Source organism: Malaya genurostris, chromosome 1 (genome assembly GCF_030247185.1).
Source record: "Malaya genurostris strain Urasoe2022 chromosome 1, Malgen_1.1, whole genome shotgun sequence".
Taxonomy (NCBI): domain Eukaryota; kingdom Metazoa; phylum Arthropoda; class Insecta; order Diptera; family Culicidae; genus Malaya; species Malaya genurostris.
Window position 1 is genome coordinate 84,454,283 of NC_080570.1, and position 17,258 is coordinate 84,471,540.

The 17,258-nt window shown below is 37.6% G+C and overlaps 1 protein-coding gene across 2 annotated transcripts in view; it reads right to left on the reverse strand.

Moving 5' to 3' along the window:
• LOC131440649 (SCY1-like protein 2) overlaps nt 1-17,258 on the reverse strand; it is a 375,664-nt gene that overhangs the window by 341,682 nt on the left and 16,724 nt on the right. For both annotated transcript variants that reach the window (XM_058612119.1, XM_058612121.1), the window contains exon 3: nt 7,726-8,398. In XM_058612119.1, coding sequence (XP_058468102.1) covers nt 7,726-8,398 — 673 coding nt within the window. The remainder of the gene's footprint in view (nt 1-7,725; nt 8,399-17,258) is intronic.

A 17,258-nucleotide genomic window follows, 5' to 3' on the forward strand; every position in this document is an offset into this window, starting at 1 on the left:
ATAGTTTGTTTTACGGACGGTTCTCTGTTGAATGGTCGTGCTGGTGCTGGTATCTACTGTCGTGAAATAGGCTGGAGCAGTCTCATTCACTTGGTAGATACTGTACTGTGTTCCAAGCAGAAATCTACGCAATTCTGTGTGGAGTACAATCGGCACTTCAGCAGAGGATCTGTGGTAAACGTATTTATTTTTGTTCCGACAGTCAGGCAGCCTTAAAAGCACTCAGTTCGAATGACTCACGGTCGAATCTAGTGATCGCATGTCGAACTCAAATTGAAGACCTCAGCATTTCAAATGCTGTTTACTTCTTATGGGTACCCGGCCATTCTGGTATTACTGGAAATGAATGGGCTGATGAGTTGGCTAGAGCTGGTGCAACGAATGATTTCGTTGGTCCTGAACCAGCTTTACCACTTTCAACTAGTTGGATAAAGCACAAGATACGTTCTTGGGCTGCATCCAAACATGCCAGCTACTGGCGCAGCTTGCAAACTTGCGCTCCGACAAAAGCATTTCTACCAGATTTAAATCTGAAAATGTCAAAGTGTCTACTGCATTTCTCCAAGTATCATTGAAGTATTCTGGTCAGAGCTCTGACTGGACATTGCAAACTCAATTATCACATGGCTACTATTCAACGTGCTGAGTATTATTCGTGTGATTTGTGTGAATGCGATTATGGTACTTCATATCATCTGATATGTAACTGTCCCGCATTGACGCAGCTACGTATCCGGGTTTTTGGTTCTCCATACATGGTTGAGTCTGTGTATGCGGAGCTAAAATTGAAGGATATTCTCTCGTTTCTCACCCAATGTGGTAAGGAGCTATAGTCAGAAGGGTTCATCGTTCTTCCTGGAGTGAATGAATCCCTTCTGTATTCACCTTAAATAGGGTTTGGCAGATTGTTTGGCATCCTCTGGGGGGTACCGCATTTACTTCTGCTCGTACATACTGCGAGTCGTTCTGCATTCTTCCGGGAGTGCAGAATGGTGTCGCTTTTGTAAGATCTCTAAATCCTCTCGGGGGTTGGAGGTTTTATTAACAGCAGACTGTTCGGGACCTCGTAGAGGTTCAGAATTTCCTTCTGCTTCCACTAAATGTGATCCTCAGCAGATTGTTCAGCATCCCTTAGGGGTGCAGAATTTACTTCTGCTTTTATGTGTTTTTGTGTCGTCAATTTTTCCCATCCTCCTAGTTCAACCCTTACCATTTCCTTTCAATCCTTCCCTCTTATATATCGGGAAAATGATGCTAAAAACAAATTGATGGCAAGGCACAAATCTCCAAATATCAAGGGGAACGTGCCATTTGAGCCAATTTGTTCTGATTCCTGATTCCCAGCGCTCAATCTGTAAAAAAGTTATAGCGCCGAGCAGCAATCAGGACAATATCCGTTGGCCGCAGTCGCGGTGTGTCGTCAACAATATCACGAAAAAAATCTTCATCATAATGATAATGTAGTATTTTCTACGTTATGAGAGATATATTGGATTCACAATGGAAGGTCAGTTTTGCGCGACGTCAAATTAGCATGTAAAAAATGTCGCAATGACGCATCCCAACCAGAACCACCTCAAATTTACCATCAGATTGTCGAATTGGTGGAGTTTTCCGTGCGTTTATAGAGACCGGTGTTGATTATTTCGGTCCTATAGAAGTTACGGTTGAAAGGCAGGTACATAAGCGCTGGGGCGTCATATTTACTTGCATGAAGTCAAGAGCAGTTCACATTGAACTAGCCGAAGGGTTACACAAATTCCTTTTTACGTTGTCTAAGTAATTTTATGGCTTTGAAACATGCAAGACCAAGACAAATTTGGAGTGATAATGGTACCAATTTTGTTGGTGCGAATAAAGAACTCAAGAGAGTTTGGAAAGAATTAAATAACGAAATGCTAAAACGGGGAAAGCTACTGGAAATTTAATCCACCGCTTAGCCCCCATTTCGGAGGAGCATGGGAGCGTTTAATACGAATCATTAAGCTATCTTTGAAGGAGATGTTAAAAGCTTTTAAAGTCAACAGGCCTCGAGTTGAGAGTCTAAGATCATGCTTGTATAAGGCCGCAGACTTTATAACTCCCAATCAGTTATTAACAGGGAGGATTAGCGAACCAGAAGAAGCTTACATTACTGATATGGTAGATCTGTCACAATTTAATGTAAAAGCTATCGTTAATAGCCAGCTCCACTTGCGGAGACGTTGGCGCAACGAATATTTACCGACCTTAATAAAAAGGCGGAAATGGCAGGGCAAGGTTAGGCCCATTCAGGTTGGCGACATTGTCGTTATAACTGAAGATAGTTCTCTTACCGGCAGAGGATAGTGACTGAAAGACATTATTGAGAATGTGCAAATGGCCAAAGACGGACAAGGTCCGCAACAGTAAAAACTGCGAAAGGTATATTTAATCGACCAGCAGTAAAAATCGCAGTACTGGATGTACGTGAAAGTTGCGATATTATTGAACAGAACGAAAAGAAACCTTCCTTGTTTTTATATGCCACTTCTTGGCAGCCCGTGAAAGGAGCCGCAATAATAGTCGTTCAATTTGTCGATACTTTGAAAGCGAAGATAAATAGACAACCATATAATAAAAATATCCCATGGATAGTTGATGAGCATAGGGCTAAAGAGCTCATATTTCGATTAGCTCAAGAAAGAGCTTTTGAACAAGAGTTAGCTAGTTTAAAGAATCAAGAATCAGTAGACCCTAATAACTCTGTGGCTAATCTAGAGCCATGTTTAGATGACGATGGTATAATTAAAACAGGACGAAATGGCAAAATTATTCTACCTGTAACACATATGTTATGTCCCGATTATTAATAAATTACAAAATCCAAACGAGCCCTGATATTTACGAAGCTAGACATAACATAACCACCACACATACACATACACACCGCCATCACAAACCCCATCGAAGCGAGCACTGTCACAATCCACAAAATGTAAGCAGAAAGTCACAAAAACCATAGCAACGACCTCCGAGGAAAGACACTTCGTCGGTTGCATTCGCCCACAAAAAAGACCACGTGAATGGGAGTTCCCTAATTGGGGAACAAAAGAAGAAATCGACATGGACCGTGTCAGGGAAAAAGCCAAAGAACTTCGAGAGAAAAACCAACGTGCAGCAAACCAGAAAAGGCCAAACTCAAAGAAATTTAGACCCATCTATGGACTACCTGTTCATATCATAACAATTATCTGCATCGGATTATTATGCTGCGTGTTTGGAGCATTACCTGATTCGTCAACGAAAGGGTTGATCGCGTACGATTGCGCGAACCCTGAAATCAACATAACAAGCTACTCATTGCTGGATGTCGCCGCCTGTTTTATACAATATTACGACAAGTGAAGTCTCCATGGTTCTCCAAAGAAATGCTAAAACTATAGCAAGTGCAAGGTAATAATCAAAAGAGAAATAAGGCACTGTGGAATGCACTCGCATATTTCCGATTACCAGCGAAGTTTTGCGAATTCCCAGCCGAAAGCTGCCAAAGAGCCCATATGCTCAATTCAGTGCCATTAACACACAATATAAATATAAACGAAGCTAAAGTAAATACGACAACGAGAGGCGAAACCTTAATCGCAGAACACGTTAGCGGTAGTAGTTGTACTGACGAAACTTATCGCACACCAGAGTATACATGGACTAAAGCTTTAGTCTACTATAGGTACGAAATATCATTATATGAATATACAGCCAAGGTTGATTTAGATAACGACCAGATCCAATTACGGCAAGGTTTAATTTGTCAATAATCATTAGGTCGTTGCCTGGATTCCGAAGAAGGATATTTAAGATGGGAAGTAAATCCAAATAACACCACCACACATACACATACACACAGACATTTTGTGATCTCGACGAACTGAGTCGAATGGTATATGACACTACGATTGTAAAGTCGGTTTTCACAGCGATTGCATAGCCTTTCTATATGAGAAAGGCAAAACCACGGGTCAAACAACTTTTCGAACATTTGACCCATCTAAATATCGTTATTAAACGAGTGATAGTTTAAAGTGATTGAAGTGTGCAGTGAGCAACTAAATGTCCAATGGTAACATCGTTTGATGGTATGTGAGAATTGTGCTCAAGTGATCGTGATACGATACATTCTGCAGTGTGAACGGCAGTTTGTTACTCATGAGCAGGGCAGATACGTCGTCCGTCTTCCAGTGAAATCCTAGCTTTTACCACGCTTGCGAGACAACCGTTTTAGTGCTCAGTGTAGCTTTTCAGCACATGAGAGAAAATTCGACTCAGACTCTACCCTTCGAATGCAGTATGAGGAAGCAAGCAAGTATCTGAGCTTAGGGTACATGAGGGAAGTCACCTCAATCGAATTGGCTGCTGAAGACCCTACGCTCCCACATCTTCTTCCGCATCACACAATTATTCGACCTGAAAATACAACCGCCAAACTTCGAACTCTATTTCTTTAAACCTATCGAGACTTTCTTCAAACGATGTTTTACTGGCGGGACCCACAATACAAGATACATTGCTGGCAGTAGTCCTGCGCTTCCGTTTTCACGCAATTGTGATAACTGGGGGCATAGCCAAGATGTACCGCCAGATCCTCGTACATACAAACGATCAACCTCTTCAACAATCTTTGGCATGAAAATAAATAGGAATCACTGAAAACCTACCAACTATTGACCGTAACGTATGGTACAAATTCAGCGCCATTCCTCGCTACTCGAGTTTTGCAGCAGCTCGCGGAAGATGAATATGAGCGTTATCTTCCAGCAGCATCAGTGGTCCGGAAGGATACGTATATGGATGATTTACTAACCGGTTGCGATGATCTAGAAAGGCTAAAAACACTGTGCACTCATTTACAGTGGATATTCGAAAGTGCCGGAATGCAACTTCGCAAGATGTCGTCGAATAATCAAGAAATTTTAAATGTGATTCCTGATGACTTAGAGAAACTAAAACTCTCATCGAGTTTAATTCCGAAGCACCCATTATAGCCCTCGGGTTGCTTTCACAATGCGAGCAGTTCACGAAACGAATCATCCTATGAAGATTGTCCAGCTTCTTTGATCATCTAGGACTTCTAGGTCCAGCCATCGTAAGGGCAAAAATAATAATTCAAACCCTGTGGAAATTAGACTATGAATGGGATTATCCTCTATCAGAGACATTCGTTTCGGAGTGGAGTGAATATCAACGTCAGTTCGGTCAACTAAAAAACTTCCGTCTACCTCGACATGTGCGATCCGATCCGACATGTGCGATCCGAGCATGCGTACGGTGCGTACTTGTACTTACGTTCGATTGCTCCAGATGGGTACATAACCGTCATGCTTTTGGCGGCTAAATCGCGTATTGAACCTGTAAACAACATATCCATCGCTCGATTAGAATTGTGCGCTGCCCTATTGCTAGCGAAATTGTATCTGATATCGCAGTTTTTCTCACTTGCCTTCAATCGGATCAGCGCTCTTTGCAAGCGATGCGAACCCTTGTATTTCGTCGTAAGGATGCTTACGGATTGCTCAGCAAGCAATGAATCTTTGTCGGTATGGACCAATTACTGTGAATGAACTAAACAAAATTCTTCTCTCTGTCGTCAATATGGTGCAGCACGAATGTTTTACTTGAAATATTTTTGCTTTCAAGGCTAATAAACATGTGTCAAACCAATCCAAATCACGATTTCTGCGTCCCGAGCTGCATGATGGACTTATTCATGTTGGAGGCCGGTTTCAACACTCAGATATCCACGTTAATGCTAGAAACCTTCTCGTTTTGCCATCAAGACATCCGCTAACTCGCCTGATCGCGGAAACAATTCATCGACATCAATTGCATTGTGGTCCTCAACATCTGTTAGCGACGATGTATCAACGTTTCTGGACACTGCGCGGTCGAGACCGTACGTAGCGTGGTCCATTCCTGTGTAATATGTGTTAAGGCACGACCACGCCAGCTTTCGCAACTAATGAGATCTTTGCCTGCCGTTCGAGTTACACAGTCTCACGCATTTGAAAACATTGGGATTGATTTTGCAAGACCGTACTATCTTCGACGTTCAAGTCCTTGTGCCGCTCCGTCGAAATCATACGTGGCAGTCTTCGTCTGCATGGCAACGAAAGCGGCGCATTTGGAACTTGTCAACGAGTTAACTACAGCTGCTTTCATCGGATGTTTTCGTCGATTGATTGCTAAATGTGGTCGACCAAAAAATGTGTACTGTGACAATGCAAAAAACTTTATTGGTGCCAATGAATACAGCGTTTATTTCTCTCGTAGCAGCATCGAGACGCCATCAGTAGCGAAGCCTATGCTCAACTAAACCATCCCCTAATTCCACAGAGTCGACCTGAGACTCTGGTCAAATCATTACCACGGAACAGCAGTGAACCTAGTGATACTATTGTTTATTAATTACCATAAAATTCCATTATCTTATATTGGATTTGAGACGTGGTAGAACATGTAGAATTAAATGTTAATAATTCACTTTAAGATATATATATATATATATATATATATATATATATATATATATATATATATATATATATATATATATATATATATATATATATATATATATATATATATGTATATATATATATATATATATATATATATATATATATATATATATATATATATATATATATATATATATATATATATATATATATATATATATCCTTTGGAAGAAACAATAATAGCAGGCGATTGATCGCGGATAGAAAATTAAACCGATCACCTAGTACAGTAACGAGATCAGTACCTTTTACACCCGGTGTAAGCAGCAAAAACGTGTATTGCTATAGGTTATGATAAACTAAATTTAAACGGTGTACAAGTGTTCCAACTACAGTGAAAAGAAAATCCGTTTAGTTCTCCAATGTCCGCAATATTGTCGTGTCGGCGGAATCGCGAGTTGCGATTGTTCGCATGTACATTCAAGTCTAGGAATTAACGTACATAAAGTTTTTCTTTACCTTTCGTCTTAGACTCGTCAGTGCAGAGCAGTTCACATTGAATTGCTTAGTGCAAACTTAAACAGTTCAACTTAAACCACTAAGCAGTCGTAAAGTTAATGCTATTTGCAAAACACTTTTTAATTGGCACAGAAGTGCCATTATTTTGAAAACGGTATTTTTGGTTAATACTAGCAGATTCAGGTATGGTCATTTAGGGGTTAACCTAAGTTTGTACTTAAGGCACATAACCGTTTTTACTTTTATTTACGTTTCGTCTTAGACTCGTCAGTACAGAGCTGTTTAAATTGATCTGCTTAGTGCAAACTTAAACAGTTCAACTTGAACCACTAAGCAGTCGTAAAGTTAATGCTATTTTCAAAACACTTCTGAATTGGCACCGAAGTGCTGAAGTGCAGAACGCTCGTGATCTTGACTCCATTTTCTAAATTTTTCTAGACATTGCACTTTCAGTGCAAATAACAATGACTCGAGGTGGCATTAATAGTATAACGTAATCTGCTAATGCAGATTGCTGATTGCGAAACGTAAATAATTAAAATGCATTAATGTGCACAAACCGGTACCCAAGAGGTACCAAACCCCCAATCATCAGTAGATTTTCACAGTGATTTTATCCACTTTATATGAGAATGACAAAAAGGCTTTTCTCTGTTCTGCCCTATTGAAACGTTCAAATAAATTGTTTTTATAATAACAAATGTGTGTTGAGTTTATGAGTTTTTCAACTTACCTGCAATTGCCATAATTACGGCTGGTTCACGGGATGTAATTGTTGGCAGAAATTTTAGTACTTCATCTAGAACTATCCACTTGTCTAAATGTGGTAATAACTGTCCAATACATAATAAACAATTTACTCGCACTGAAACAACTTCTGTATTGGTACAAAGCTTTTTTATTCTTGGAAATAGAATACTTTTGATAGACGGGTAATCGAAGATGTTACCAAAAGAAGGAATAACAACCAAGCAAAGTTCCTGTACCTGTCTGAAGCTTGATTCAAGTGCTTTGTAAATCATCGGTAGAATGTATTGTTTAATATCAACAGTTGAAGTTAGTTTCAATAGTATCTCAATGTTTTGCATGATAATTAAAAAGATCTCTTTCGGTTCCTGAAGGCACATAATGTGTTTCAAGTGCACGAATACATGTTTCTCAAATTCAACTTGAGAACAATTTTCTGAAATCAGGAATATATTCGGCAGCACGAATGGTATCATTGTTGGGTGTACAAACTCTTTTACAATACAAGGTAACACTGTATTAAGATTAACACGTAATGGTAGTAGCTCAATGGTTTGCGGCAATCCTTTGAAAAACTTCACTTTTTCTAAATTATCTCTTCCGCAGAGTGAATGAAGATAAATAAGATTCCTCACAGTTACATCGTCGAAAAAAGGCATCTGAAATTTAAAAAAGTGAAATATAACATACAGTATTCTTTATATTTTCAATAAATAAATTGATTAATATTTGCGTAAACTATGGGGAACAAATAAAGTATTACATATTTAGATTTAGAAATCATGAAAACGACGACATTCTTCATTTTCAGTAGCATAGATATAAAATAGTATTCTTTAAATTTTCCGAATGCTATCTCCGTTTATTGTTAGGCATTAGTGCTCATTTAATTTGTTACCAGTACTAGAGCATGCACATGTTCTAATCCACTTTCCTGGTGCCTTTCTCATTAATGTTTCATGAGACATCGAGTTTTTGACAATCTGTTTCCGGAACCGTAAACCATCATAGCCGCAGTTAATTAATGCGGCCATCAATTAAGAAGACCTACAAGTTCGAATCGTTTCAAAATATGTTTTGAAAATGTCGTTCTCTTATTATTTTTTTATTTTTTTTTTCGATTATAGAGGTTTTAACCTTAAGGTCATTCGTCTCTTCGGGCCAGAAAATTTTTCTGATCCTATGTGCGGGGTTGGGAATCGAACCCAGGCAGGCTGCGTGAAAGGCATCGACTTATCCATCACGCTGTACCCGTCCCCTCCTCTCTCTTATTATTAGACGGTTGAAAAATTTAAACTTTCATCACCCTAACTTCAGAAATCGAATCCGGATAAAAGTCAACCACATTAAATGGGTCAATAACGAATTAATTTAAATCGAAGTTCGATAATTCAGTCAAAAAAATGTTTCATTTCAATATTGACTATTAAGAAAAAGACTGTTTTAATGTCAGCAGGTTAATTTATGTCTCATGCGCTATTTCGATTAAACCATTAAAACAACATTAAGCGAAACAAGCAAATTTCTGTGCCCTTGATACATTTGCATGAAGTGAAATTGGGAGTCATAATTTCAAAACAGCATCATAAAAAAGTACGGGTGTGTAATGTCAGAGACATAACTGGATGTCGTGAATACGAATAAAACTGACACGATTTCTTTACACTTTCGAATTCGAATTGATAGTTGATTGATTGTGTAAATTGCGAAAATTTCCCCCTTTTCACTACCTAAATTTTAAACGATTTTTAACGTCGATTATCTCATTTCGGATTTGCATATTTCATTGAAAGAAACTCTCAAGATGCTGTACAGGATTCATTTCTGCCTTTTAGACCAAACCAAATTGTGGAATTCTGTACGATATTTAGCACAGTTCGAAACATTTATCTCGAACGATTTTCGCACAGCGAAAAGTGCACGAAACAAATCAAATAATTTTGGATTTTCACTAAACTGATGATTTCTACCTTCGATTTGCAAAGAAGTAATCTTAATAGTTCTTTAGATCACATTTAGAGCTATTAGAATGGCTGATTTTATATAATGTTGTCCACTTTTCGTTTCTTGTTTTCTTTCTCTAAATGTAAACGACCAGCAGCTGATGCAATCGATCTTGCTTAAATTGAAACTAACTTTGCGTAAAAAGTGAAATCCTAACACATCCGCTCGCAGTGCCAAATGATGCGAAACTGGTTTAATGCGTCTTCTCGCCTTGACGACCGGAAGGCAAATGAGAACTATGACCTGAACGTTTGAGGTTTTCAACCACGCTTTCCGACGCCGCTGTTTATATGCGTCTTCTCGCCCCGACGTCTGCTTTCATCCAACGCACAAGAAGAAATGATCGATTTTCAACCACGGTTCCCCTTTTATAGCGTTCAGTTGAAGATATGTACCTGACTACTTCAAAATCGTCGTCCTTGCGCGAAAAACTCAAGCAAAAGTAAAGAGTTTTCCGCGTTGTTTTGAATTTTTCAGAAAACTTAATTTTTGAGTTGTTTGTGGTTATCTCACACTGTTCAAAATATTATTCTAAATTCCTGATCATATTTTGGATGAAATAGTGAAAGAATTATGTTACTGCCATTAATACAAGTCGAGATATTCACGATTAAGTTCTGCCCATTCTTCCATATGACTAATTTTGAAAAGGCGCCCATAGTAAAGTAAGCCGTATTCACGACAAAAAATAACAGCCAATTACCTGTATGTTTCAATTCACAATTAAAACATTTGGAAAATAGAAAACAAAAAGCACACAAAACCTGCTAACAAGAAAAAAGTGACGCTCATCTTCAAAATTACTTAAACCTATGCAATCAACTCAAAATAGCCATTAACACAGCACATGAAGAATATAACCGCAAAATTGAAAACGAAATAAAGACTTGTCCTAAGTGTTATGTACTAAATTTAAGTATAATCGATAAACTACATTATGAATAAGTTGAACTAAGAGTACACAAAATGATCGATTAAAAATATAAGAACTGGCAACTGGGCTGAGCCGAGTTGGTCAATTGATTTTCAAGACTCAAACCTGTTAGAAGTTTTCTAGTGAGATCTAGTCCGAAAACCCATTTATAATTGGAGGCTGAACTTCTTCCAGATTACTAGCTGTTTGTACCGAATCCATTTGGCTCCCGAGACAACGATCCCGGATATATTATACTAAGAACTTTTTTAACTACACACAAAATAAACTAAAAAGCAAAAATTTTACGTCTCAAATGCACCTCGACGAACATGTAGGACAAAATAACACATGAATCAATAAGTCCCGAGACTAAAGCAGAGATGGCGCTCGTAGTAAACCAGTAACCACGTCTTTCTAGAGTACTAACCTTTGCTTGAAACGGGTCAAAATTTTAAGTTGATCCGACCAGAAACAGATGAGTTATCGAGGTTGGAGTAAAGTCGTTTTGTAGTTTGTTTAAAAAGTGGAAAAACCCGAGTTTCGTGTTTTGATATAACATTGTTTTTAATGGGTAAAAACACCGTGCAAGCGAAACAATGGATTGAAAAATGTTATCCGGACTCTTGTCCATTAAAAGCAACGATTTATCGGTGGTTCGCCGAGTTTAAACGTGGTCGTACCGACACAAATGACGCGGAACGCTCGGGTAGACCTGTGGAAGCCGTTACACCGGAAAATGTGAGTGAAGTGACAAAAATTATAATGAAAGATCGTAAAGTGAAGCTCCGTGAGATTGCTGAGATGACACAGATATCATATGGAAGTGTATTTACTATCCTTCATGAAAAAATGAGCATTAAAAAGGTTTTTTCCAAGTGGGTGCCGCGATTGCTTTCGATGGAACAAAAACAGCAACGAGTCGATGATTCAGAAAGCAGTTTATCGAAAAAAAAAAACGTTGGAACCATTGTATCACCCTAAAAGGTGATTATGTTGATGAATAAAAAAAAAAATAAACAAAATTGTTAGTCTCGGGACTTATTGATCCATGTGTTAGTACAGAAATCTGAAATCAATTCGCAAGTTTTTTTACAATAAGTATACAGGGTCCGGCACTCGAAGTGTAACCAATTAAAAAGGCCATAAATTCAGTTTGAAAAATTACTTTTACTTAATTCAAAGTACAAAATGTGTAAAAATAATACAAAATTCAAAATCAATTCACTTTTGCTTGATATGACCACCTTTTGCCTTGACTATGGCCTTGAGACGGTCAAAAAACGAATCGCAAGCTGCCCAAATGTGACTTGCAGGTGTATTTTGGCCCACTCGCGGACAATAACTTTTTTCAGCGCCTCGAGACTGGTGTATCTTTTAGTTCGGACTTTGCTCTTCAAAATGGCCCAAAGAGAATAATTCATTGGATTCGCATCTGGTGAATTCGAGAGCCATTGTGTGGACGTGATGAAGTTCGGAACGTTGTTTTTCAGCCATTCTTGGTTCACTCGAGCTTTGTGAGAAGGTGCCGAGTCCTGCTGAAACGTCCATGGTCTGCCACCGAAATGTTTGTCTGCCCACGGCTTCAAAGCAACCTCCAGAATACTTTCCCGATATGTCGCATTTACCTTGACGCCAGGCTCGAAGGTCTGAAGTTGGTTACACTTCGAGTGCCGGACCCTGTATACAACTTATTCAGAAACTGACCGTGACCGTGAATACTTCTCTTTCATACCTGTATTTTCCAACTCCATCTCTGTAAACTATCTATCAGAACATGACATTTCGACAGCACTGAAAAACTTAGACGCCTCAAAAGGGCCTGAACCTGACAGTATACCACCAATATTCTTAAAAAATTTTGCTGAAGAACTTACACTACCACTACAACTACTCTTTAACTTATCACTTAATAAATGTACTTTTCCTAGAGCATGGAAATCTTCCTTCCTTGTACCAATATTTAAAGCTGGTGCAAAATCTATCATTCGGAACTACCGTGGAATAGCCATTATCTCATGCATTCCAAAATTATTTGAAAAAATTGTAAACGAAAAACTTTTTCATCAACTTAAAAATGTAATAACAAACAAACAACATGGCTTTTTTAAAGGCCGCTCAACTACAACAAATCTCTTAGAATTTATGACATTCACTCTGAATGCAATGGACGCTGGCAACTACGTAAAAACTCTTTACACTAACTTAGCAAAGCTTTCGACTGTATTGACATACCATTACTTCTACACAAACTACAAAAATATGGTATACAACATACTCTTCTGGAATAGCTCAAATCATTCTTAACGAATCGTGTACAGGTAGTTCGTTTCCAAAACATACTGTCTGAACCAACTAATGTAACTTCTGGCGTACCTCAGGACCTCTCCTCTTCATTTTACATATAAACGACATATCCTTCATACTTAAAAATCTAAAAGTGCTTATACATGCAGACCACATGAAACTCTTCATTGACATTAAAAATATCAATGACCAAATGTGGAATAGATTGATTTCGTTCTGGAATATTACAGATTCCAGAACGAAATCAATATATTCCACATTTGCTGCTGCAAAAGTCTACTCCAATTCAATGTAAAAAATGTAACTCAATAACTTTCAGGAGGAAAAATGAAGCTATATCTATAAACATACATCTAGGAAATCAACTTGTAGATAAATGTAAAATTGTACTAGATTTAGGCGTAATCTTAGACTCCAAGCTCACTTTTGTGGAACACTACAATACCATAATCAATAAAGCAAATAGCATGCTGGGCTTTATTAAACGCTTCAGTCATAGCTTTCAGGACCCATACACAATTTAATTATTATACAGTACATATGTCAGACCTATTTTGGAATATTGCAGCCTAGTATCCCAAGTAACATTTTTAATATTAATAAATACTTGTAGCTATCTTCAATGCTACATAATAAATCTTGCATTAAAACTTTAAACTCCACTAAAGCCTACTGAAAACCTCTATAAGAGCATGTTCCTGCCAAGTGGACCATTCTTCATAAGGTTTATAAAGCAAAGTGAAGAATCAGCATAAAGCTGCGTTAAAACTTCAAATTCAAGAAAATTTTGAAACCAGCTTTACGATCAACATTAAATTTATTTGGATGGAATGAATTCCGCTATGAATAAACTGTCGTTTTGATAATATTTTTCTTGACTATATGTGTCATGTCTGCGTTGAATGCAATCAGTAAGAATTCATTGGATTTTTTTTGTTTCTATTATAGAGGCTTTAACATTAATGTCATTCACCTCTTCGGGACAGAAAAACTTTCTGACCCTATGTGCGGGGTTGGGAATCGAACCCAGGCAGGCTGCGTGAAAGGCATCGACTTACCCATCACGCTATACCCGTCCCCTTCATTGGATTTTATTTACAAGTTTGAGACCTTTTCCGAACGTAAAAACTTCATGCGCTTTTATTTTTATCGTGAATGTATGGATAAAAATAAGAATTATAACTAATCGCCTTGAAATAAATACGGTTTTTGCAAAAGTCTCCATGATTTATGAAAATTATTTTCTGTGATTCATCGTCTTTTTTGTATAAAACTATTTCGTGGCGGTAAAACTTGTTCATACGTTCTGAAAATGAATTATAAAAGTCCATCATATTTCCTCGGCTACGGCAAAGAAAATCATAATGGCGGCCATGAAATTTTCTTTAATGCAAATTATACTTAATCTAAGAAGCAATGAATCAAATAGCCCACAACAAGAGTGTCATAAATGTTCTTTAGAACCCACAAATTTGCTCTGAGTGGAACTGTCATTAAATGAACACGCTCACACACAAAACTAGATTTATGAAAGAATTTAACTGACAATAATGTTTTAAAGAAAATTTTTTAAAGCAATATTAAGAGCGTTTGCATGGTTTTATTCTAGTACAAATTGATTTATTTTTAGTCCAGTTGTTAGTCTAGGTAAAAGGTTTTATAGAAGCTTTAAAAACTATGATATTACTTGTCAAAAGCGACACTTATTATTGTTGTTATAAAACAAGTAGTGATTGAACAAGCAATTACAAAACTCCTATAAATTATAATCAAAACCATAAGGCATTCGAATTGTTACTTGGGATGGAATCCATACAATATTATTCACGAAGAACGCATCGAATCTATTCAAAAACAATTCGCACTTCGTAAATTTAACTGGACAGCATTTCCTTTACCACCATATGAAGCACGCTGCATGCTCAACAATATTCAAACACTTAAAGAACACCGCGACCTTGCAATGCTTTATATTATCAGCGAAATTATTTCTCAACGCAGTCAATCACCTTCTTTATTATCGCAATTAAATTTTTATACACCTAGCGGTTAATTACGAACCAGGAAATTACTTTTAGAAAGAAACACTAGAACAAATATGCAAAATATAGCCCAATCAATCGAATAATGCGCCACTACAACCAATATTGCGAACATCTTGGCCTTGGTATGTCCAAAAATGAAATGAAATTCCAGCTTAGTCGTAGAAATAATGCGTAGTATCTAAGTAAACATTGTAAATCATGTATATATAGTCTACATTAGCTTGACGAAATAAATAAATATTACTGGTCAAATTCCATCAACTAGTGATGAGCCGTTAAATCTGGCATGAGCTATATGGCTATGGTGGTCGTCGTTCAACACCGTTTTGGTAGGTATTAAATCATCATCCTCCTTCCCCTCATCTTGTCGAGAGAAAAGGTTCAATTTGAGGTACAAAATCCCGTGCCATCGAATTTTACCAAAACGTGTTTCGTTCGCACATTCGTGTTCGTATGAGTTACTAGCCGTACACCATTACCCCGATGGTACGCGGTGCTAGAGGCCAAGCAAACCAATTGTTAAAAGATTCCCATCCTCGACGACCGACTTCTCAAAAATACCTCTTCACCACACTTATTTCTCCATATTTTCTTACGAAAAATATGCAAAATGTTGTTCGAATGATGCTTTTTATCATGCAAAATATTTGATTTATTTTGTAGAGCTATAGTTCTGAAATAAAATCGCAAAAATGATGATTTTTTCGTATCTTTTACATCTTACGTAACAAACGCTATGTTAGACGGGTTGCAGACGGACGTTATCTATACAGATCTTTCTTCCGCTTTCGAAAAAATCAATCATGACATCACAATTGCAAAATTAGATCGACTTGGCTTTGGTGCAAACGTCACTCAATGGATACAATCATATCTCAACAATTGACGATTGTGTTTCCGAAGAATTGGTTGCAACGTCTGGAATTCCACAGGGGAGTCATCTTGGCTTTTTCTTACTTTACTTCAATGATGTGGATATTTGTCTGGATGGACCACGAGTTTCTTTCGCTGATGACCTTAAGATCTATCATACTATCCGCAGCTCAGAAGATGCAGTATTCCTTCAACGGCAATTGGCTTCCTTTGCAGATTGGTGCTAACCCAGTCATATGATAGTAAATTCCGAAAAGTGCTCAATCATTACGTTCACAGGGAAAAATTTACCGTTCAAATTCGAATATTATCTCGAAGAATTCATAATTGGTAGATCGGCATGCGCCAAAGATCTTGGTGTGTTTCTGGATGAGAAGTTATCGTTTAAACATCACATTAACTACATTGTTGCGAAAGCTTCTCGCTGCTTGAGATTCACATTTAGAATGGCTAAGAAATTTACAGATATTTATTGCCTAGTCTTTATACTGTTCACTCGTTCGTTCTACTCTGGAATATTGTTCAGTAGTCAGGAACCCTCTTCACCTCAATGGAGCTCATAGAATAGAATCTATACAACCTAGTTCGTTCGTTTTGTTTTTCGTCGATTACCTTGAAATAATCCGCATCAACTGCCGAGCTATGAAAGTCGCGGATTGCTGATTGGTCTTGACACACTGCAAGTACGACTAGAGCTGCTGCGTGCTTTGATGATAGCTGATATTTTGAATGATTGGTCCCGCTGTGCAACCTGAGGTTAATATCAATGTTCGTCCTTGTTCTCTCCGTAACAACGCCTTTCTTCGACTACCTCTATGTCGCACCAACTAAGGGATTAAATAAATTCGTACTAAATATTTCACCCAATAGTTTCCAACGTATGATGACAATCGCTCTGAGTGGATTACCACCAGAGTGTGCGTTATTGTACATCGATCCATTATTTGAAAAATTTAGATTTTTTTTTTCAATAACTCAGGAAATATAATTTAAAATTTAATTGTTGAGTTGAGTTTGTAGCTTTGCAGAAGTGACATCACATACAACCCACATTTCGGAAAAAGATATTTTTCTAGATCCATCCAAATTCTGAAGTTAGACGATTTGTAGCATTTTGTAGCTGCTACCGTTGCTTTATCGAAAATTTTACGAAAATAGCGCACTCATTAAACAAACTACTAAGAAAACATACAAAATTTGATTGGTCGCCCGAATATCCTTCCAAACGCTTTCAACGCCTACAATATTAAAATCAGTGCGGTAAAATTTCATTTTCAATCAAATCATACCAGATGAAAATGAAATTTATGGCATCTGACCGTCAGCATATAGATACAAATTCATATGACGTTTGCTGCTATTTTCAAGTGAAGCTCC